The following is a 25,559-nucleotide window of genomic DNA, read 5'->3' as shown; positions in this document are numbered from 1 at the left end:
GGCCCATCATGGAGCTAGATGACCAAAACGTGCAGCAGTAATGTCACGTACACACGCACTGGGATACAATGTAGCTAAAATCAAAGACGTAGTAGTAGTAGTAGTAGTAGTAGTAGTAGTAGTAGTAGTGGAGAGGTAGATTGATGACTCCATCACTAGTAGTACTTGAGGTGGTCACTCCAACCTTGTAGTAGTAGTACTTGAGGTGGTCACTCCAACCTTGTAGTAGTAGTACTTGAGGTGGTCACTCCAACCTTGTAGTAGTAGTACTTGAGGTGGTCATTCCAACCTAGTAGTAGTAGTACTTGAGGTGGTCATTCTTGAGGTGGTCACTCCAACCTTGTAGTAGTAGTACTTGAGGTGGTCACTCCAACCTTGTAGTAGTAGTACTTGAGGTGGTCACTCCAACCTTGTAGTAGTAGTACTTGAGGTGGTCACTCCAACCTTGTAGTAGTAGTACTTGAGGTGGTCACTCCAACCTTGTAGTAGTAGTACTTGAGGTGGTCACTCCAACCTTGTAGTAGTAGTACTTGAGGTGGTCATTCCAACCTAGTAGTAGTAGTACTTGAGGTGGTCATTCCAACCTTGTAGTAGTAGTACTTGAGGTGGTCATTCCAACCTTGTAGTAGTAGTACTTGAGGTGGTCACTCCAACCTTGTAGTAGTAGTACTTGAGGTGGTCATTCCAACCTTGTAGTAGTAGTACTTGAGGTGGTCATTCCAACCTAGTAGTAGTAGTACTTGAGGTGGTCATTCCAACCTTGTAGTAGTAGTACTTGAGGTGGTCACTCCAACCTTGTAGTAGTAGTACTTGAGGTGGTCACTCCAACCTTGTAGTAGTAGTACTTGAGGTGGTCATTCCAACCTAGTAGTAGTAGTACTTGAGGTGGTCACTCCAACCTTGTAGTAGTAGTACTTGAGGTGGTCACTCCAACCTTGTAGTAGTAGTACTTGAGGTGGTCACTCCAACCTTGTAGTAGTAGTACTTGAGGTGGTCACTCCAACCTTGTAGTAGTACTTGAGGTGGTCACTCCAACCTTGTAGTAGTACTTGAGGTGGTCACTCCAACCTTGTAGTACTTGAGGTGGTCACTCCAACCTTGTAGTAGTACTTGAGGTGGTCACTCCAACCTTGTAGTAGTACTTGAGGTGGTCACTCCAACCTTGTAGTAGTACTTGAGGTGGTCACTCCAACCTTGTAGTAGTACTTGAGGTGGTCACTCCAACCTTGTAGTAGTACTTGAGGTGGTCACTCCAACCTTGTAGTAGTAGTTTTGAGGTAGTATTATATACCATTATAAAAAATATTAGAGCTTCGGTATATACACACGAGAAGAACGTTGACAGAACTAAACTGGAAAAACAATTTTAACGAGGTTTACACAAATAACCCGCACATAGAGAGGAGCTTACGACGACGTTTCGGTCCGACTTCAACTATTTACAGTCACACTAACAGGAAGGAGAGGAGCCAGTAATGTTGTAAATTGTCCAAGTCTGACCGAAACGTCGTGGTAAGCTCCTCTGTCCTATGTTCGGGTTATTTATATATTCCACTCATGGTATTGTGCCATTTTGTTCTTTAACGAGGTTGTTTTAAATGGGAACTACTTAACGAGGAGGATGAGTGATAATATTAGTAAAAGAAAATATATAAAAATCAGAAATTAATCCACAAAACTAACGTTGAAATATTAGTGGTAAGAATCCAAAATGAAAGAGGAAATTCTTGTAGTGTATATAATGCAGCATTTAAGACGACTTGGGGAAAGTTTGCCAGGGTAAATAAGGTCTCTCATAACACAGGAAACTACCGATATTTATAATAGTTATTCAGGTTAATGTTTAGAAAAGCTGTTCGGTGGAACTCGGCCGTTTATTTATCAAGTAAGGTATACAAAGCAAGCATGTTTATATGGTGGGTAAGTTTTTTTTTTTTAAGAAGATATTAGTCACATAATTAGTTTTACTAAAGGATTGTGTGATTGTGTGTAATGCATGTTGTGTCAGCGAGGGTGGGGGGGGGGGTTATTCAGGCAAGACGTTCCTGTAATATTCTCCGTCTGTAAACAACGTAAAGGACGCTAATATTTAACGAATAATTCGTGTGAATTTGTTTTACAATATAATTCTTAACAGTGAAGAAAGAGTATTTTGAAGGGCAAGGAGTAACTCGGGCATCAGTGAGGACAACTGTATATTATTTTTTGCGAAAGTGAGGGAGGGAGACGAGGGTGAGGGAGGGGAAGGGAGGGAGACGAGGGTGAGGAAGGGGAAGGGGAAGGGAGGGAAGATTAATTAAATATATATCTGGTATATTATAATCAGTCAGCGGCCGATCCGAATTATAAAAAAAATTATTTTTATTGTGGACTAATGGAAATATTCCATCGAATATTAACTCGTTATAAGTTTTATGTTAACCTAACGTTCCGCTACTTACATCAATAAAACAGAATAATTTCAAGTTTAAACTGATTTTCTGGAAGTTGTTGTAAATGTGTGACGATATGATGGTTGTTTAGTGAGGTAGTTGTAACTACCAAGCAGGTTGTGTACACCTGCTGAAGCCCTAACATCTGCTCTACTCTGTATTGATCTCCTACACTTAATGTGTAATGTTAAACTCTGGGCTAGTAACAGCACCGGCGGTGCTGTTACTAGCGCTTCCTTGGATCTGCATCACTCATTGCTGTCTTCTTGGACCTTAATCTACATACTCCTGAAACTGTGTATTGAGTTTGACTCCATCACTGCCTCATCCAAGTCATTCCACATTTCATCCACTCTGATGTTAAGAAAATACTTCGTTACATCCCTGTATGGATCGTCTTGAACCTTCAGCTACTACACGTGTCCCCTTCTGAGTCTTCATGTGTTACCTGTGTCCCCTTCTGAGTCTTCATGTGTTACCTGTGTCCCCTTCTGAGTCTTCATGTGTTACCTGTGTCCCCTTCTGAGTCTTCATGTGTTACCTGTGTCCCCTTCTGAGTCTTCATGTGTTACCTGTGTCCCCTTCTGAGTCTTCATGTGTTACCTGTGTCCCCTTCTGAGTCTTCATGTGTTACCCGTGTCCCCTTCTGAGTCTTCATGTGTTACCTGTGTCCCCTTCTGAGTCTTCATGTGTTACCTGTGTCCCCTTCTGAGTCTTCATGTGTTACCTGTGTCCCCTTCTGAGTCTTCATGTGTTACCTGTGTCCCCTTCTGAGTCTTCATGTGTTACCTGTGTCCCCTTCTGAGTCTTCATGTGTTACCCGTGTCCCCTTCTGAGTCTTCATGTGTTACCCGTGTCCCCTTCTGAGTCTTCATGTGTTACCTGTGTCCCCTTCTGAGTCTTCATGTGTTACCTGTCTCCCCTTCTGAGTCTTCATGTGTTACCTGTGTCCCCTTCTGAGTCTTCATGTGTTACCTGTGTCCCCTTCTGAGTCTTCATGTGTTACCTGTGTCCCCTTCTGAGTCTTCATGTGTTACCTGTGTCCCCTTCTGAGTCTTCATGTGTTACCTGTGTCCCCTTCTGAGTCTTCATGTGTTACCTGTGTCACTTTGATGCTGTCCTCTTAGTTCACTCTAAAACAGACCGCAACATCGTCACAAGTTTCGTCCCTTGCGTGTAGGTTAATTGTGATTAACGCTATACATGTATTTCCCACACCTCAGCCAGCTCTACAAACTTGGGTCGTGTGCCCAGGATGCAGCGGGCAATACCCATCTGGATAGCCAGACACACACACACACACACACACACACACACACACACACACACACACACACACACACACACACACACACACACACACACACACACACACACACACACACACACACACACACACACACACATGCATACACACACACACATGCATACACACACACACATGCATACACACACACACACATGCATACACACACACACACATGCATACACACATGCACGCGTGCACACACACATACATGCACATAAACACATGCACATAAACACATGCACATACACACATACACATACACACATACACATACACATGCACATACACATACACACACACACATGCATACACAGACCAGGCAGTGTGAGACCTCTACCCACTCTACCTGAGGTATCCTAGCGAGTGAGCACGTCTCCTGTATATCCCAGTGCTTAACAGAATAGGGAATAGCATATGAAGGTACAAAATAAAAATGGGAACTATGGCTATAGTTTACTTAATAACATAAAAGGGCTAGAATACAACATATCCTGATGGAAATTTACACAATATAATTGACCTATGAGACTTATTACCAGGGGGAAGGGTAGATGTTATCAGTAACACGGACTAGTACTCACCCTTAATTCACCGACCAGCTGACCCGAGATTCCCAATGCGTGGTCCACTACACACGCGGCTGTCCAGAGCTCTCGCTTCCCGGACCTGTCACCAACAATCCCTTTGCTCCGCTGTTCCCTGGGCTTATATCGTAGTCAAAGTACCCCCTCCCCAATGGGGTATGTACCACGTGTTATGACCTGACGCCGAGGTCTGACGCCGTTAAGAACAAAAGACCTCAGACGTGGGCGTGACTACCCGACATTTGCTAAGGCAGGTGTGACCATATAATTAGGTCTCCCTAGAGACCTCGCAAGTCCATCTGACCTGCATCACATCCCCCTTTCTCCCCCAATTTAAAATATCTGGGAACTAGGACAATTTGTCCTAAGTTATTAGACTATTTTAATCCTAACCCTTTTATTCTATTACAATACAATAACAAATAATATGAATTCACACAGATCAGTAGGTTTAATAAATTCTCGCACAAGAAACGAATAACAATGACTCTGGTGCGAAACCTCCTTATCCGTCATGTCTCCTTAAAACTAAATATCGGGCTCCAGTGCCTTCCTGTACTCTACTAGAAATAAACTAGCTCCTGTAGTCACCGTCGCTAATTAACCATTGAGCCAAACCTCGTAAGGTTTTCCTGGCGTAGAAAACAGCTCCAGCGGGTATTATTCCTTCAAGTACTTGCAACTGAACCATTACACGACCACAATGTCGCATTTTCCTTGCACCCTACCGTGACCATTCATGACAAGGCAGGGATCGCAACCAGGACCAATCATTATCCCATTTCTAGGAACTAAAAGAAAACCTCCCATCCCTCACATAAAGGAATCCTCTTCTGACGGCGAGCCGATTGGTGTTTACAGTTCTCCACCTGAAAAGAAAATACATCCTATCTCTACGGTGATCCCTCCCGGCAAGGAGCTAGCTCACATAATATACAACATATATTTGTCCCAACAGCTGACATAACATAGGTCATCCCCTAGCAGTAGAGATACCATACTAATACCACTCTAATCATCATTTCCCAAGCTTCACTGGCTAGTAGTAAATGACACGGTTGGCTTGACTTGGGGCCAGGCTATTGACCCATGGAGAAGCTCTCTACAAATCCTTGGGCAGAAATATGAAGGGGTCGACGGAGGAGGACATAGGGCCATTGCAGTATTCTTGTCATCTCACCTCCAGATCTGTCTACTGCTTCTACTAGAAGAGGGGTTAGCCAGAGCTTCTGGCCGACCCTAGCACTTCCTAAATTGGGCCATGTCTCATTGTGTGGACTTAGTTGGCGTTTAGGAACGCTCATGCGGGTCCCTCTCGTTGAAAGCACAGCATCTGGGAACTTCACGACTCAGCAAGCAGCTTATCTTCACCACGACAATACTCCTCAGGCACCAAGGCCACCCTTCATCCGTCCAGCCTCACCCGTCAACTTCCACCTCTTGCATGGTGGTGGCACGAGAGCTGGCTACCGCTTTTCCTCAAGTCTCCCAGGTCTAATAATAGCCCTTTTGCTGGACCCAAGCTGATTTCTTGGCGTCTCCATCACTCCAGGCCAAATAGATTCCTGGAGTCTCCTTGGCAGGTCCTGGCAACATCTCCACATCTCCTGTGAATAATAGTAGACGGCAGTATTGTTCTACAGGTGACTGGGGCTTATTGTTGGTGGGCAGGTCTTCTAGAGTATTGAGCCGACCTGAGGGCGAGGCGAGTGGTCAGCTCCTTCCCTCAGGGTCCCATTTACTCACAACACTCCCTCCCTCCAGCAATAATTCCCTTACAAATTTCGTCTATACATTCTTGACCTTGTATTCATACCAACATTTTCCTCTACCAGCTGATGTAACCTATCTTCCTCATATACCTCGTCATTTACAGTCCTTTCATCCACCACATTAACATTAGGCATTACTATTTCCTCCTCAGACCAGAATGGCTTTAGTTTATTACAATGAACAATCCTCTCACTCTGGTCCTCAAACAACCCTTTAACCTTCACATTTACTGGTCCCATTTTCTCTAAGATGCTGTAAGGACCTTTCCACCTTGGACCGAGGGACCTACTCTGTTGAGGGGTTACTTCATCTTTATATACCATTACTAGGTTACCTTCCTTGAGTTTAAGAGGCTTCACTTCCCTGTCATAGTAGTGAGCATATTTTTCCTGCGCTCTACCAGATGCCTGGGCGGCAGTTCGCCAAGCAGTTCTCATTTTTGTTAGGACTTCTGAAGGATAGTCCTCACCGTATCTGACAACTGCTTGGTTCACCAAGCCTGCTGCAAAATGACAGTCATGCCCTGTAAATAGGAATAATGATTGTGTCCCTATTGATTTGTGAATAGCGGTGTTTAAAGCAAATTGAATATATGGTATATATTTATCCCATTGTAATGGTCCTTTCTCTGAGAGAATGGCTAGTGTATTTTTGACTACTTGGTTTGTTCTCTCCACCATACCATTCGCCTGTGGATGATAAGCTGTCGTGAATGCTGTCATTATTTCTAAGGTGTTACAAACCTCTGCAAATACCTTGCTTTTAAACTCTGAACCTTGATCTGTTGCTAATTCTCTAGGAGGTCCAAATATTGCTACGAATCTATCAAGGAGCGCCTCTGCAACAGTCTGTGGGTCTTTCTTAGGGATGGGTACAGGTGTTGTATACCGTGACAGATGGTCCACCAGCACAAGAACATACCTATTGCCTGAATAACTATTATGTAAGTCGATAAGATCTGCACCAACCCGGTCCAACGGCTCCTTAATCTCGGGAAAAGCTTGCAATTCCACATTAACCTGAGGGTTACCTTTCCTCCTTTGGCAATTACCACAACATTTTACATATTCGGTTACATAATTCAGGAGACCAGGAAAGTAGAACATTTCTTTGGCCCTCTTATAAGTCCTAAAAACACCTGGATGGCCAGCCATCTTGGATGAGTGTGCAAGCTTCAGAGCGGCCTTCCTGAGGACATTGGGTATTACTACCTGCTGTACTGAACGATCGTTCAGCTCCGTAATCCTATGTAGCACACCGTCTTTCATCTCGAATTCATCAATAGGGCGGCTTGGCTTGTGGCACGGGAGCTTCTCTCCCTCCAAATACTCAATTATCTCCTTCCACCTGTTCTCTTCCAGTTGGTACTCTCTTAATTTTTCATTGTTCACATTCTCAATATTAACATCAACATTTATTGCTGCTACATTCCTACTCAATACGTCTGGTACATGGTGTGAGGCTCCTGGTTTATAAAGAATCTGGTACGAGTGTGCTGACAGTTCGTAACCCCATCTAGACATCCTAGGACAGCGAGTTTTCTTTTTAAATATGTGCACCAATGCCCTGTGATCTGTTATTATTTTAAAATGGCGCTGAAATACATACGGTTCAAAGTATCTCACACTTTCTACCACTGCCAAGGCTTCTTTATCAGTGATGGCATACCTGACTTCCGGTCCTTTAATCTTTCTGCTAAAATACGCTACTGGGTGTGGGTTATTTTCCTTGTCTCTTTGCATTAGGCAACCTCCTATTGCAACTGCTGAAGCGTCTGTATGTATCTCAAACTCTCTGGAAAAATCAGGGACCACTAATACCGGCTCACTTGTAAGCTCAGCCTTTAATTTTTCGTGAGCCAACTCATGTTCTTCTTTCCATACAAACTTAGCTTTCTTCTTAGTTAGATCTGTCAGTGGTGCTGCTAGCTCTGCAAAACCCTTAATATGTCTTCTAAAGTATCCTGCTGCACCTAGGAACCTCCTGACTTCCCTTGCTGTTCTAGGTCTTGGCATTTCAGATATTGCCTTACACTTATCAGGGTCAGGGCGAATCCCTTCAGGGCTCACCTGAAAGCCTAGAAATTTAAAGCTAGTGGCTGCTATTATACATTTCTTTGCATTCAACTTAAATCCTGCTTTATCCAGTAGTTTTAGTGTCTCCACAAGGTTGTCTACATGTTCTGGAAATGACCGGGAGTAGACTACCACATCATCAAGATATGCCAGTGAGTGTCTACCCAACACAGGGCTGAGGATGAAGTTTATAGCTCTTTGGAAGCTAGAGGGCGCGGTTTTTAACCCGTAGGGCATTCGTTTAAATTGGTATAATCTGACCCCATCTGAGAATGCTGTCTTCTCTCTATCTTCTTCTGAAACGGGGATGGCCCAATAAGCTGACTTAGCGTCCAAAGTCGAAAAATACTTAGCTGTTCCAAATGAATCAAGAATTTCCTGGATTAGGGGCAAGGGATAACTATCAGCTATTGTTAATTCATTCACTTTCCTATAATCCACACAGAACCGATAAGAGTTATCTGGTTTCTTTACCAACACTACAGGTGAGAGCCACGGTGATGAACTCGGTTCAATTACATCGTTCTGGAGCATGGTATTACATTCCTCCCTTATTACTCTCTTAGCCTCTTCTGGGAGTCTCCATTGACGGGTTTGGACAGGTAAACTGTCACCTGTAGGTATAGTATGCTCAATCTGGGGCAGGAAGCCTATATCTCCTTCATCCATTGAAAACAACTTTGGAAAGTTCCTTAAAGCATTCTTTATTATTTCCTTCTCAGAACATTTTAAATGATTTAGATTTACATCATTAAATGTCTTTTCCCTTTTACTTTCGTTCTGGGTGGGAGCGGCAGGTGTCACTACCCTTTCTGGGACTCTGGTATTAAGTGCTCCACATTGTTGACCTCGGGCAGGTAGCTTAACGGAGTCAGGTTCAAAAATTAAGTCTTTGGGGATAATCTCAGCTGATGTTAACCTTCTACCATTCTTGAATCTTAACGCTTTACTTGTCAGATTTATCACTGGTATTAAGATATGTCTTTTCTCAGAAACCTGGGCTAGATGATGAGGCACCAGGAAGGATTCTAGCTTCCCAGCTAATTGTAAGATACTTCCTGGCTCGACCTTCCTTCCCACTGAACCTTTAATAAATTTGAATGTATTAGGTGGACATACCTGGTTATATAATACATGAACTGCATAATCTGCGTCTGCAGAGTTCACATTAGGTAACTGCGCTTCAAAAAGTGATTTAGATGGGGTTTTGAATAATTTATTACTCCTACTCATAGAAGCTACTATTGAGGGATGTTCTATGAATTTTATTGGAAAGGAAACCTCATCCAGTATCAGCCGACTGGTTCCCCTTCCTTTGCCATACGACAAGAGGAAGTCAAACCTTCTGAGAAAATCCATACCTAAGAGTAAGTCCCCTGGAAACCTTACTCCAGACACTACTAAACAAGCGTGAACTTTATAACTTTCACCCAGTTCAAAGTACAGGTCCGTTTGTCCCTCGACATTAATATCATTACCATTTACAGCAGTAATATCTCTCTTAGCTTTGCTTATTTTACAACCCCTCCAGTTATTACATACATCTCGCTTAATTATTGACACCTGACTTCCCGTATCAATGAAAGCTACCAATTTTTTTCCATTTACTCTTATTTTAATCATAGGTCTTTCATCTTTGGTAACAAGGTTATCAGACCTATCTTTCTTAACCTTGTACCTTCTTCTTTCGTTAGGAACGAAAATTAGGGCAGTTGGCCCTAATATGGCCAATCCCGCCACACTCCCAGCATTGATTAGTTCTCCGAGCATTCTGTTTATTACGCCCACCACCGCCTGTCCTGCGGTGCGGGGGTATATACTTCTTCTCATTATTGGTTGTCGCCACATATGGTGACTCAGGTGTTACTCTCTCTGAGGCAACAATTCTATCTCCCTTTCTGTCTCTACCATATTCGGACTCGAGAGACATGGCATATTGAACTAGTTCTTCGAAGGTTTTAATCGCTAGTACCATAGCAACTCTAGTTCTCATCCAGACTGGCAACCCTTCACAAAATACCTGCTTTTTATAAAGCTCCAGCTGTTCTGCATTATATTTTAAAGTTCCGTTCACATCTTCCACCCTGGACCATACCAGACAACTGAAGTCCCTTAGAGTGTGTCCTTCCTTCAGTTGCAATTGTTCCAGGTATCGATGGATATTTTCAACTGATACTGCCGTCTGGAACCTATATCTTATAGCATCCTTGAAATTACTCCAGTTCTTTACGTTAATAAATTGTGGGAGACTAAATATGGATGCTGTGTTATCTACAATTGCCCTGAATCCCAGTGAAACTTTCATTTTTTCATCAGATATATTAAGCAAAATGGCCTCAATATTTTTAATCCAAGCTTCTACTTTGATATTTCTTTCGATGGGATTCCTCGGCAAATCTTCTACATGAAATTTCGGCAAATTTTCTAAATATGGCCTATCAACAATTACTGTCCCACACATAGAGGTTCCAACACTACTATCTGGAGCTGATGCCCCAGATAAAATCTTTTGCTGAAGCATAGGGTTCGTTGGGACGTTGAGTGGCTTGGTTAGGGAAGGATTGACCTGGGAAGGCTGGAGGCTCAGAAGTTGGGGTTGGGTCGGGAGTCCCGGTATATTAGATAAGGACCCATTCGGGGAAATACTGAATGGTTCCCCAGCTGTAGTTACACGTGTGGGTGTTTGGTTAGTATTTACAGGAACAGCATTGGGCAGGTGAACACCTGACACAGCAGGGGAAGCTATGGTTACTGAGGGGTTAGGTATACTAGTAACTGTAGAACCAGGCGCAGAAGTGGGAACCCTAGAGGCAGCTACCCCAGGGACTTGGGGAGCAGGTACAACAATAGGGGATTGAGGGTTACTCATAACTTGAGCAATAACACTATGAAGCACAGAGTTAAGATAAGGATACATACTATAGTCAGCATTAACTGGGTTATTAAAATACGGAGGTATGGGGTTAGTAGCATCCCGGGTTGGTAAAGTTGATACTCCCGGGCTAACAGCAGTGGTAGATGTATTAGATACCACTGGGGCCATAGTATTCGTGGTACTACTGGGGGTCACCGTGGAACCTATATTCGTTCCTGAGCCTTGGACCTGGGGATGGTTTGTCCCTGACATATGTACCCCTGAAGTATTATTTATCACTGAAATCTCATTTTCTTGATTATTTATACCCTCACTAACATTAATCGCTGAATCTTGCTGTGGAACCATGTTGCTAGACCCTTCACTTGAGCCTGGTGCGAGATCACTAACATTGACGTTAGCCTCTGCCATTCTGTTCACGAGGAACTTCACCTGTATCCTACTGGATCGTCTGATTGCACTATTTAACGTCTTGCTACGCAAATTATATTTGGTCATCACCCACCTGACAAACATAAGAGTAGGATTGTCCTGGTTTATTCTTAAGGTTACGGTCACAGTTAACGGTAAAACAAATGATAGGCGACACAAAGAAATTAATATTTGGTTTTGATAGCAAAAACCGACCAGTCGTAAAGCACGTGAGCCGCGTTTAATGATAAACGCTAAACCGCTGCCACCATGTGAGACCTCTACCCACTCTACCTGAGGTATCCCAGCGAGTGAGCACGTCTCCTGTATATCCCAGTGCTTAACAGAATAGGGAATAGCATATGAAGGTACAAATAAAAATGGGAACTATGGCTATAGTTTACTTAATAACATAAAAGGGCTAGAATACAACATATCCTGATGGAAATTTACACAATATAACAATTGACCTATGAGACTTATTACCAGGGGGAAGGGTAGATGTTATCAGTAACACGGACTAGTACTCACTCTTAATTCACCGACCAGCTGACCCGAGATTCCCAATGCGTGGTCCACTACACACGCGGCTGTCCAGAGCTCTCGCTCGACGGACCTGTCACCAACAACCTCTTTGCTCCGCTGTTCCCTGGGCTTATATCGTAGTCAAAGTACCCCCTCCCCAATGGGGTATGTACCACGTGTTACGACCTGACGCCGAGGTCTGACGCCGTTAAGAACAAAAGACCTCAGACGTGGGCGTGACTACCCGACATTTGCTAAGGCAGGTGTGACCATATAATTAGGTCTCCCTAGAGACCTCACAAGCCCATCTGAACTGCATCACAGTAGGGGGCCAGATACTACAAACCTCACTCAAGGAAAAAGATCTTGGGGTGAGTATAACACCAGGCACATCTCCTGAAGCGCACATCAATCAAATAACTGCTGCAGCATATGGGCGCCTAGCAAACCTCAGAACAGCATTCCGACATCTTAATAAGGAATCGTTCAGGACCCTGTACACCGTGTACGTTAGGCCCATATTGGAGTATGCGGCACCAGTTTGGAACCCACACCTAGCCAAGCACGTAAAGAAACTAGAGAAAGTGCAAAGGTTTGCAACAAGACTAGTCCCAGAGCTAAGAGGTATGTCCTACGAGGAGAGGTTAAGGGAAATCAACCTGACGACACTGGAGGACAGGAGAGATAGGGGGGACATGATAACGACATACAAAATACTGAGAGGAATTGACAAGGTGGACAAAGACAGGATGTTCCAGAGATTGGACACAGTAACAAGGGGACACAGTTGGAAGTTGAAGACACAGATGAATCACAGGGATGTTAGGAAGTATTTCTTCAGCCACAGAGTAGTCAGTAAGTGGAATAGTTTGGGAAGCGATGTAGTGGAGGCAGGATCCATACATAGCTTTAAGCAGAGGTATGATAAAGCTCACGGTTCAGGGAGAGTGACCTAGTAGCGATCAGTGAAGAGGCGGGGCCAGGAGCTCGGACTCGACCCCCGCAACCTCAACTTGGTGAGTGTACACACACACACACACACACACACACACACACACACACACACACACACACACACACACACACACACACACACACACACACACACGCATACACACACGCATACACACACGCATACACACACACATACACACACACACACACACACACACACATACACACATACACACATACACACACACACACACACATACACACACACACATACACACACACACACACACACACACACACACACACACACACACACACACACACACACACACACACACACACACACACACCCATACTGGAGTATGCAGCACCAGTCTGGAACCCACACCTGGTCAAGCACGTCAAGAAGTTAGAGAAAGTACAAAGGTTTGCAACAAGGCTAGTCCCAGAGCTCAAGGGAATGTCGTACGAGGAAAGGTTAAGGGAAATCGGACTGACGACACTGGAGGACAGAAGGGTCAGGGGAGACATGATAACGACATACAAGATACTGCGGGGAATAGACAAGGTGGACAGAGATAGGATGTTCCAGAGAGGGGACACAGGGACAAGGGGTCACAACTGGAAGCTGAAGACTCAGACGAGTCACAGGGACGTTAGGAAGTATTTCTTCAGTCATAGAGTTGTCAGCAAGTGGAATAGCCTAGCAAGTGAAGTAGTGGAGGCAGGAACCATACATAGTTTTAAGAAGAGGTATGACAAAGCTCAGGAAGCAGAGAGAGAGAGGATCCAGTAGCGATCAGTGAAGAGGCGGGGCCAGGAGCTGAGTCTCGACCCCTGCAACCACAATTAGGTGAGTACAATTAGGTGAGTACATACACATACATACACATACACATACATACACATGCACACATACACATACATACACACACACACACACACACACACACACACACACACACACACACACACACACACACACACACACACACACACACACACACACATACACACACATACACACTGCCAAATGCAAGTTACACTGGGGTCCTTGGTTTCCCTGACAAGGGCGTGGGTGATGCGTATGGGTGAGTCTGGTTCCTCCTGAACTGTGGGGTGTGGGTGAGTCTTTGGTCCCTCCCCACAAGATGAAAGAAGGGTGGAAGGTGGCTACAGCAGGAAGTGTTGTTGGGTGGGGTTGTGGGGGAGGGAAGCGGAGTTCTTGGTCATTACCCTTCAGTAGCAGCAGTGTTGAGAAGCAACAACAGCTGCCTCACTCACTGCTTGCACACACACGTAGCCTTTTTTATTATTTAATATCATGTAAATGTTTGTAATCTGTTTAATTTTGTAATTTTTGTAAATGTGTTCTTTAACCCTTAAACTGTCCAAACGTAGATCTACGTTTTTTCAACATTTGAAAGTATGTAAAAAAAATAATTTTTTTTTTACATTTGAAAACGTGTAAAAAACTTTTTACTTTTTTTTATGTTTGAAAATATATAAAAAAAAAAACGTAGATCTACTTTTGGAGCACTACGCTTATGAGCGTCGATCTGCTTGGACAGTTTAAGGGTTAATATAATTGTTTATTGTGATGCAGTTGCTTGTTATTTAAACAGCGCCGAGGTTTGTTAGCACCACCTACCTAGCTGTCTTTACACAAGAATAAAATATTACGAGCCATTGAAAAAATTAAACACGACAAACCAGGGTACGGGTGGGGGGTTAGAACCCATGGCAAATAATTGGTAAAACACCAGGCCAGAGCGTAGGCCACTGGGCCAGCTGGCTGCAGTAAGTCATCCAGCTAGGTATATTTATACACCATAGAGAAGTTAGCATCAGCCTCACAGCGAGGCACATACTAACCTCCCTATGGTGTATAAATATACTTAGTTGGATGAATCTTATTGTAGCCAGCTGACCCAGTGACTTACGCTCTGGCCTGGTGTTTTACCAATCATTCGCCATGAGTTCTAACCCCACTCTAACCGTAGTTTGTTTGCACTCGTCTTATTATGAGTTTGTGAATTAAACACATCATTCACTTTCTGACACTCAGGAATTGTACCCAAATCTGTTGGCAGACATTACCATGTTCACACAATAATACCAGGCAAAGCCCTACAGTACCCTGGTCTGTTTAATACTTGCCAGGAGGTGCATCTGTATGGTGCTCACTGTATAATACACGTTCATGGTGCTCCGTAAATGTCACAGCTACTACTACCATTCACATCAGCAAGTAACATTATTACAAATACGATGGTTGGTAGTATAATGAACACTGTGTAAATCAAAAGACCACTTAGATACAAAATGAAGCAAATTTGCATTAAACTGCTGAAAAGGTTCTCGGTCATTGGCCGAAATAAATAGTTCCCGCTTCACTTTATATCGTTTCATCTCCATGTGGGTTATATTTGCTACGTACAAGCATTGTATATGCTACGTACAAGCATTGTATATGCTACGTACAAGCATTGTATATGCTACGTACAAGCATTGTATATGCTACGTACAAGCATTGTATGTGCTACGTACAAGCATTGTATGTGCTACGTACAAGCATTGTATGTGCTACGTACAAGCATTGTATGTGCTACGTACAAGCATTGTATATGCTACGTACAAGCATTGTATGTGCTACGTACAAGCATTGTATGTGCTACGTACAAGCATTGTATGTGCTCCGTACAAGTATTGTATGTGCTACGTACAAGTATTGTATGTGCTACGTACAAGCATTGTATGTGCTACGTACAAGTATTGTATGTGCTATGTACAAGCATTGTATATGCTACGTACAAGCATTGTATGTGCTACGTACAAGCATTGTATCTGAGGAAACTAATACTCAAGCCTACCTCACCGCAGCTCGTTCGGTATTTAGACAAAAAATAAAAGAAATCGTTTGAACAAAGACCCTAATGGAAATGAGTCACTGACTTTTTTTTTGTTTTTTGGGGGGGAGGGGTTACCCTAGGTAATTTACACTATGTATGATTGTACTTTTGTGTACTTGTGCCAAAATAAACTTACTAAGACTGGCGGGTGTGTAGAACAAGTGTGATTGTTGTGGATTAGGTGCACCAGGGAAGATATGATTGTTGTGGATTAGGTGCACCAGGGAAGATATGATTGTTGTGGATTAGGTGCACCAGGGAAGATATGATTGTTGTGGATTAGGTGCACCAGGGAAGATATATGATTGTTGTGGATTAGGTGCACCAGAGAAGATGCATGATTGTTGTGGATTAGGTGCACCAGGGAAGATATATGATTGTTGTGGAGTAGGTGCACCAGGGAAGATGCATGATTCTTGTGGATTAGGTGCACCAGGGAAGATATACGATTGCTGTGGAGTAGGTGCACCAGGAAAGATGCATGATTGGTGGACTGATGTGGAAATGGCAGTGAGAGAGAAAAGTTGGCATATGAAAGAGAGGGTCAGATAGTGGTGAATTAGTACCAAGGATTTAAAAATAAAAAATGCCGAGGTATCGTCAGCAGTTTAGTTTTTTTGAAAAGGGAGTTTTGGGGTTGATAATTTCGAAGCAAATTTAAGATTGATAGTAAAATGCTGAATAGAAGTATAAATGTTACATTAATTTCTGATAAATGAATGTTGTAGAGAATTAATATAAGTAGAGCTTTCATGTCTGGGTCTAGAAGGAACAAGATCTGTTTGCATGAATGAAGAGCCTGAAGTAAGAATGAAGGAAGTCATTCACACATTAAGTACCGTGAAATTGAGCAGCAGTCGCCGCCGGGATGGAAGGGATTAGGATTGAAATTCTGCAATGGACGGCACCCGAGGATTGACCAAGAGCTGTGTGCTTCCCTTGTGTGAAAAGAAAGACGATACGATAGGACGTAAGAATTACATTGAAATAAGTTTGTTGAGACTTGTTAGTGATAGTGTACTGAGAGAGTGGACTTGAAGCAAGAAAAGGAATTTGTTGTATTGATATGCTCAGGGTATGATGATGATGATGATAATAATAATATAATAATAATAAAGTTGGCAACAGTTGAGGAATATGTGGAATAAGGATGCAAAAATGGAAATGCATCAAGATGATAGTGGTGCCTCCAGTCCGGAGGCTGGAGGCAGTGCAAGCGTCATATCAGAGAGTTCTTTGTGCTAAGGGGTATTATGCAGGGAATTAGAAAGTAAGAAGTTAGAGGATGTGGTGCGAAAGATTTTAGTTAAAAAAAAAAAAAGAAGAGCTGAAGGGGGCTAGTTGAAATTGTGTAATGGAGAATGAGAGTGCAAGATAAATATTCTAGGGTGGATGGAAAGAGATCTAGCAGGCTAGGGTGAGTGTTTCAGTGAAGTTGAGTGAGCTTCGGGAGTCATCTTGCTGCTAGTATGAGCACAGTGTTTTCAATGAAGGTATCCAGGAAGAATCTGGTGTGTTGTGCTGGAACTGAGTTTGGAAGTGCCTGCACTAGGAAAGTGGGATAGCGACGAGTAGGTTCCATGAGTCAACACCTTAGAGTTAGGTGTAGACATTGAAGTCTGCCTTCAGTGTTCACTCATGAGTCACGTCAGTGAAAGGTGCCTTAATTAGTCATTCATAACGATGAAGATTTAGTGGTGGTGGTTGAGGTGTGGTGATAGTAACGAGGAATGTGCACTGGTGTTTCCTTTAACATTGTCACCTACTACTACAGTATACGTGAGTTCGTCATCAACCATCGTGTTGGGTCAGTGTGAGAGTAACCACAACGAGTACGACACAGCCTACGCTCCTGGTTACTACAATGCTTCCCTCCTCTCCGGCGCCAGCACCTCTAGCAGCCTCTACTACGAGAGCGCCAAGATCAGAAGCATCTTCTACGATGCCGATGACAATGAGTCCCAGGAAATGAGTCTTTATGTTGAAGGTTTGTAAACATGCTGGCAGTTTGCTAAAATTGTTATGGCGGGGTAATAAGATTTAGTGTACCTGTACTAGTAATTATAGCACATTGAGCACTGTAGTTGTTAGTAGATATTCTTTTCAGTGCGTCTTGTTAACAATAGTCACCCTTTAGGCACAAACTTGACAATGTGCAAGTAGACTTGGAAGCACTTAGGACTTGTTACAATGTTTAGATCTACGATAACTACTGCACGTGAACATCTGAGACTTGCGGCAGGCCATCGACTGTAACATGACATAGTTTGTACTGGCATAGAGCAGCAGAAGCAGCAATAACAAGCGGAAGTATTGCTGCTACTGCTGTTTCTACTGTTTCACCTGCTGATGCTGCTGTTTCTGCTGGGAAAGCTCAAGGTTCTCGCCCGCATATACCAATGTATCGCTGACGTCGTATGACGTATTATGACGTATTGTGACGCCAGACCAAACTTTGACGTCGTCACGCTTTTATACTACTTGATAGACTCGTTAATGAATAGTGTGGACTTGATGATGACAGTAGGAGCGGTCTTCACGCTGTGTATGTGAGACATAACGTACACGGTCTTCACGCTGTGTGTGTCTGTGACATAACGTGCACATGACCTATGTGTACCGGTTGTCTGCCCCTCTCAGGTGAGTCAAGCCTCAGTGGAGGTCCCACACATCTGTTCAACCAAGGTAAGGTTCGTGCCACCATTGCTCTTTAATATAACCCACAAGTTGTCACGGGAGAGGTGATTGTAAGTGCTGTTTGTTGTATTGTGCATGGCACTAGTAGTTGCATGTGTGTATATTTTTTAAGTATTTTACTGATGTAGTTTTTGTATCCCGTAATGTATAAAAATCCAGTTTACATTGAAGTCCTTTTTTTTTTAATTTAGAAAGCAACCATGTGATAACAGGTTTCTGTATATGTTTTACACACATTATATATGCATATATACACATATAATGTATATTTATCTACAGATGTCTTCCTGAAGATGTTTTGTCTATTTTCTTCCCTTACCACCTCCCCATATACTGTATATGTAAAACACTACAGGGTGGGGGAGTTGAATGAGAGCTGTTCGTCTCTTGTGTTGCTACCAACACATTGTCAAGAGCTTGCAGTAGTGGAATAGAAAAGATGTGCCCAGGTAGGTGTGCCTTTGAAAACATCCTACACAGGAAGAGCCACCCAGGGGCCTGGGTTAGTCGGGGGCCTGGGTTAGTCGGGTCCGTCCAGGGGCCCGAGTTAGTCGGGTCCGTCCAGGGGCCTGGGTTAGTCGGGTCCGTCCAGGGGCCTGAGTTAGTCGGGTCCGTCCAGGGGCCTGGGTTAGTCGGGTCCGTACAGGGGCCTGGGTTAGTCGGGTCCGTCCAGGGGCCTGGGTTAGTCGGGTCCGTCCAGGGGCCTGGGTTAGTCGGGTCCGTCCAGGGGCCTGAGTTAGTCGGGTCCGTCCAGGGGCCTGGGTTAGTCGGGTCCGTCCAGGGGCCTGGGTTAGTCGGGTCCCTGGGTGGATCTGAGTGGCTCTTCCTGTATAGGATTATTCATACACACACACACTTACCTGGGATAATGTCCACTTTTGTTCCACTATTGCAAGCTTTTAAACAGTGTTGATTGCAACATGAAAGACCTAGAGCTGCCATTCAACTCCCCCATCCCGTGGTTGTTTTGAATCTGTTATCGCTCGGTTGTGATAATTGCATACTGTACATGTTCTTATGTATATAATAAAAATAACTAATATTAATATATGTAAAATAACAACCGTTTTTTATATTGGGGTATCTGTTTATTGTGATCTTATTCCGTGTATGTAATATATATATATATATATATATATATATATATATATATATATATATATATATATATATATATATATATATATATATATATATATATAATGTCTTGTCGAATAAGTAAAACTTGCGATTTTTGGCTTTTAAATAGTAACGCACTTCTTGCCGAATAAAGCAAGCAAAAATTTGTGTATGCAATAATTTCGCAAAAATCGTTCTGAATCTAACGGAAAAAAATATATTTCATTGTGTTTGTTTATTAAATTATTGTAAACCTATATAAAATATGTTTAGTTGGATTAGGCTGTATTAAATTGCGCTTCTTATAATAAGGTTAGCTAAGTTTTCTAAGATTCTTATCGTACAAAATCATTAATTTTTATATGAATGTAAATTTAGACAATACATCTTTAAATGTATAAGAGTCAGAATTTTAGAAAGGACTTAAAATTAAGTTAGTTCTTGCAAAGTGACCAGGTTTACTGATTCGGCACGACATATATATATATATATATATATATATATATATATATATATATATATATATCTATATATATATCTATATATATATATATATATATATATATGTATGTATATATATATATATATATATATATATATATATATATATATATATATATATATATATATATATATATATATATATATATATATATATATGTATATACATACTACTACTATTATTATTATTATTATAATATACAGAGACATGCATGCATACAAAGAAGTCAAGTAGGTAAGCCAAGACAGGTGAGAACCACACTTGACTTACCACTTTACGACACTCACACTTTAGAGAAGACCATTTAAAAACCAAACTAATATTTTGTTAGCAGAAGTAATGCCGTAAGTGATGCACTTTATCATCCGTTACATAAATATTGTAACCGTTGCTTTCCTGGACTGGAAAATGTTTGTAGTGTTGAATGCCATCTTCAGTAAGAATGATACCGCTGCACGTTACAGGCCACTGAGGACTGCATACTGAGTGCCAGAGTAGTGCTGAGTGCCAGAGTAGTGCTGAGTGCCAGAGTAGTGCTGAGTGCCAGAGTAGTGCTGAGTGCCAGAGTAGTGCTGAGTGCCAGAGTAGTGCTGAGTGCCAGAGCAGTGCTGAGTGCCAGAGCAGTGCCGAGTGCCAGTCACTTCAACATCAGAAAACTGCTGTTCATTATTTGATGGCTCGCCACTGGCTGGCTGATTAATATTGAATCACTATACAGGTTTATCGTTTAATACAATAAACGTGGCTGACACACTGTCCTGTCAGCTACATGGCTCAGTTTTAACACAAAAACAAATTGGTAGAAAACTGTGAGGCCAAGCCTTGAAGTAGTGCTAAAATTTCCCTGAACAAATGATCTTTGCTGACATTGTCGCAACGGTCTTTACCAAGTGGGAGCTTTTTTTTTTTTCAATAATAAAGCCCAGTTGGAGTTTGTCCCCCCCCCCCTGACTACCAAGAAACTGGATATTACATACAACCTCTCACAACACCTGGTAAGCATTATATTGCAGCTACCTCTCATCTGTGTGACGAGCTGCTTCAGCACACTGAAGACCCACACACTTGTGTAACATTTAGGAGTCTTTATTAAGGAAACGTTCCGCCAACCAGTGGCTTCTTCAGTCCATTACAGACAAGAACGGTAGAAAACGAGGAGTTTGAGGTAATCAACCAAGAGTCGATGTCTTTAGTCCTTCAAAAAGGTACAGCGTGCAGAAGAGGAATGTATACTTCTCAGAGTATATACTGTACTTTTCTTAAGATTGATGGACTAAAAACATCGACTCTTGGTTGATTACCTCAAACTCCTCGTAAACTACCGTTCTTGTCTGTAATGGACTGAAGAAGCCACTGGTTGGCGGAATGTTTCCTTAATAAAGACTCCTAAATGTTATACAAGTGTCTCATACACTTCACCTTAAGTTTCTAGACCATTGACATTATTCGAAGACATTGTTGGTTACTGGTGAATGTTGTGTTGGTTACTGGTGAATGTTGTGTTGGTTACTGGTGAATGTTGTGTTGGTTACTGGTGAATGTTGTGTTGGTTACTGGTGAATGTTGTGTTGGTTACTGGTGAATGTTGTGTTGGTTACTGGTGAATGTTGTGTTGGTTACTGGTGAATGTTGTGTTGGTTACTGGTGAATGTTGTGTTGGTTACTGGTGAATGTTGTGTTGGTTACTGGTGAATGTTGTGTTGGTTACTGGTGAATGTTGTGTTGGTTACTGGTGAATGTTGTGTTGGTTACTGGTGAATGTTGTGCTGGTTACTGGTGAATGTTGTGTTGGTTACTGGTGAATGTTGTGTTGGTTACTGGTGAATGTTGTGTTGGTTACTGGTGAATGTTGTTGGTTACTGGTGAATGTTGTTGGTTACTGGTGAATGTTGTTGGTTACTGGTGAATGTTGTTGGTTACTGGTGAATGTTGTGTTGGTTACTGGTGAATGTTGTGTTGGTTACTGGTGAATGTTGTGTTGGTTACTGGTGAATGTTGTTGGTTACTGGTGAATGTTGTGTTGGTTACTGGTGAATGTTGTGTTGGTTACTGGTGAATGTTGTGTTGGTTACTGGTGAATGTTGTGTTGGTTACTGGTGAATGTTGTGTTGGTTACTGGTGAATGTTGTGTTGGTTACTGGTGAATGTTGTTGGTTACTGGTGAATGTTGTGCTGGTTACTGGTGAATGTTGTGCTGGTTACTGGTGAATGTTGTGTTGGTTACTGATGAATGTTGTTGGTTACTGGTGAATGTTGTGTTGGTTACTGGTGAATGTTGTGCTGGTTACTGGTGAATGTTGTGTTGGTTACTGGTGAATGTTGTGTTTGTTACTGGTGAATATTGTTGGTTACTGGTGAATATTGTTGGTTACTGGTGAATGTTGTGTTGGTTACTGGTGAATGTTGTGTTGGTTACTGGTGAATGTTGTGTTGGTTACTGGTGAATGTTGTGTTGGTTACTGGTGAATGTTGTGTTGGTTACTGGTGAATGTTGTGTTGGTTACTGGTGAATGTTGTGTTGGTTACTGGTGAATGTTGTGTTGGTTACTGGTGAATGTTGTGTTGGTTACTGGTGAATGTTGTGTTGGTTACTGGTGAATGTTGTGTTGGTTACTGGTGAATGTTGTGTTGGTTACTGGTGAATGTTGTGTTGGTTACTGGTGAATGTTGTGTTGGTTACTGGTGAATGTTGTGTTGGTTACTGGTGAATGTTGTGTTGGTTACTGGTGAATGTTGTGTTGGTTACTGGTGAATGTTGTGTTGGTTACTGGTGAATGTTGTGTTGGTTACTGGTGAATGTTGTGTTGGTTACTGGTGAATGTTGTGTTGGTTACTGGTGAATGTTGTGTTGGTTACTGGTGAATGTTGTGTTGGTTACTGGTGAATGTTGTGTTGGTTACTGGTGAATGTTGTGTTGGTTACTGGTGAATGTTGTTGGTTACTGGTGAATGTTGTGTTGGTTACTGGTGAATGTTGTGCTGGTTACTGGTGAATGTTGTGTTGGTTACTGGTGAATGTTGTTGGTTACTGGTGAATGTTGTGTTGGTTACTGGTGAATGTTGTGTTGGTTACTGGTGAATGTTGTGTTGGTTACTGGTGAATGTTGTGTTGTTACTGGTGAATGTTGTGTTACTGGTGAATGTTGTGTTACTGGTGAATGTTGTGTTGGTTACTGGTGAATGTTGTGTTGGTTACTTGTAGATCAATGGTTCAGAGAACCGACAAGTTGATAAATTAGACACATGTGCAATTCTTGGATATCTTTGAGGAAACGTTTCGCCACACAGTGGCTTCATCAGTCCATACAAAGGAGAATCTCGAAGAACAGGAGGAGAATGAGGTAATCAGTCCCTCAGCCTTTAGTCGATGTGGTCAGTCCATCAATCTTGAATAGAATACGGCATAAGTGCGGAGAAGGAGCTCCTTCTCCGCACTTAGCATTAAAAATATTAAGTGTCTTACTCATAAACTTATGAGTATTATATATCATTTATAATATACCAGAGGGAACATTGCTTCCCCTGTTTTAGGTCGCTTATATCGTCCTTTAACCTAGTGAGGGTCTTGGTCTAGATCTCTTAGTTGATGATGATTTACCTTGCCACATGTTAACGAGGCCTGTGGAATATATTGCTCGGGTGTTGGTTCAGTGCCGGTACCGTTCGCAGTTTTCCTGTATCTTCCATTAGTGAAAGTGCTGCAAATTAATCGTATCATATTTTTATGATCTTCCTCGGACTTTTCTCAGCTTAAGTTATCTGGGCAATTAAATTTTACCCTCTCTCCGAAAGGCCTCTTACTTTTTTTTTTTACCAACAACTCCAGATCTACAGCAGGTGTCGGGTTGGTGCCGTCTTAACGAATTTTTGTCGTTGTCTGAAAATTTTACCTGGTGTTTGTTTTTTACAGCCGAGTTGTCTACCATCTTGCTCACACCATAGGTTATTAACTGTGCTTGATATTGTGACTACAGCTCTGCAAGTATTTACTGCTTTCTTAAGAGCTGGAGATTGTAGAGAGGCCACTACAGTTAACCTGCCAGCTGAATTTATGTTGGGTGTTTGTTTCTCATGATAAGTGGGCTGATGAAGTAGCTAAATCTGCAGTGTTTGGTCTGGTTTCTCTATGGATTTCTGGTCGGATTGTCGTCTTGATTGGTTTCTTTTTGGATTTGTATATTTCGACACGTTAAGGGCCATATTGGCCCTGCTTTATTTGACATGAGGCACCTATCTATTCGAGACTATTTTCTAAAAATTTGGTGGGTGATATGGGTGTCTTGACATGTTGGAATACTGCAGAGCGCAGCAGACCCGACTGTCATGCAGCACAAGGAGTGGTGGAGGCTCTGTAAAATAAGACACAAGTACAACTTCCTTAATAATATTGAGCATCTCTTATTTTACATTTGTCAGTATTTATACCACATCTTACACAGGTGGAGGCTCTTTCCTCCATCCTCTAAATGTAGCTGGTCTTGGATCTGTTACTGTTCATGGTTCTTGCTGGTATAGTGCATAGTACGAAATAAAAATCTAAGAGTGTGGGGTTGAGGTGGCAAGTGACAGGCAGCTACCGTCATCAAGCGTTGAGGAAGATGTAACAATCCCGGGTTGACGATTTTATCAGTTGCATTCCGGCCCATAATGCCTAGGCATAATAAAGGCTCTTTGCATTGCAACCCATTATTTTAAATACATAATCTCAATGTACTATTTGCAAAGACAAACAAATAAATATTAAAATGTATGTATTGAAACTTACAAAAGCACACATGTTTACAAAAATGGCAGTCCACAAATAATGATGAGAATCAAACTACTGTATTATTACACACATATAAGACAAAATAGTTAACGCCATACATGTATAATGATGACTAACATTACACATACATAAGGTAAAGAAACTAACTCACACAGGAGCTAGGACTCGACCCCTGCAACCTCAACTAGGCGAATACGTATACACACACACACACACACACACACACACACACACACACACACACACACACACACACACACACACACACACACACATATACACATATACACATACACACACGCACACACATACACATACACACACTGAGAGGACCTAGTAGCAATCAGCGAAGAGGCGGGGCCAGGAGCTGTGACTCGACCCCTGCAACCACAAATAGGTGAGTACACACACATACATATACACACCACATACACACACACACACACACACACACACACACACACACACACACACACACACACACAAACACACACACACACACACACACACACACACACACACACACACACACACACACACATACATATATATATATATACATATATATATATATATATATATATATATATATATATATATATATATATATATATATAACTGTAT

At 42.2% G+C, this 25,559-nt stretch overlaps 1 protein-coding gene across 4 annotated transcripts in view; it reads left to right on the top strand.

The window, feature by feature from the left end:
- Exn (Ephexin) overlaps positions 1-25,559 on the top strand; it is a 742,877-nt gene that overhangs the window by 618,177 nt on the left and 99,141 nt on the right. For 3 of the 4 annotated variants that reach the window (XM_070096015.1, XM_070096017.1, XM_070096016.1), the window contains exon 7: positions 17,625-17,837. The exons of the other annotated variant lie outside the window; for it this stretch is intronic. In XM_070096015.1, coding sequence (XP_069952116.1) covers positions 17,625-17,837 — 213 coding nt within the window. The remainder of the gene's footprint in view (positions 1-17,624; positions 17,838-25,559) is intronic. 4 annotated transcript variants of the gene reach the window in all.

This window comes from Cherax quadricarinatus, chromosome 52, assembly GCF_038502225.1.
Source record: "Cherax quadricarinatus isolate ZL_2023a chromosome 52, ASM3850222v1, whole genome shotgun sequence".
NCBI lineage: Eukaryota > Metazoa > Arthropoda > Malacostraca > Decapoda > Parastacidae > Cherax > Cherax quadricarinatus.
The sequence above is the reverse complement of the archived record's forward strand: the minus strand, read 5'-3'. Positions and strand labels throughout refer to the sequence as shown.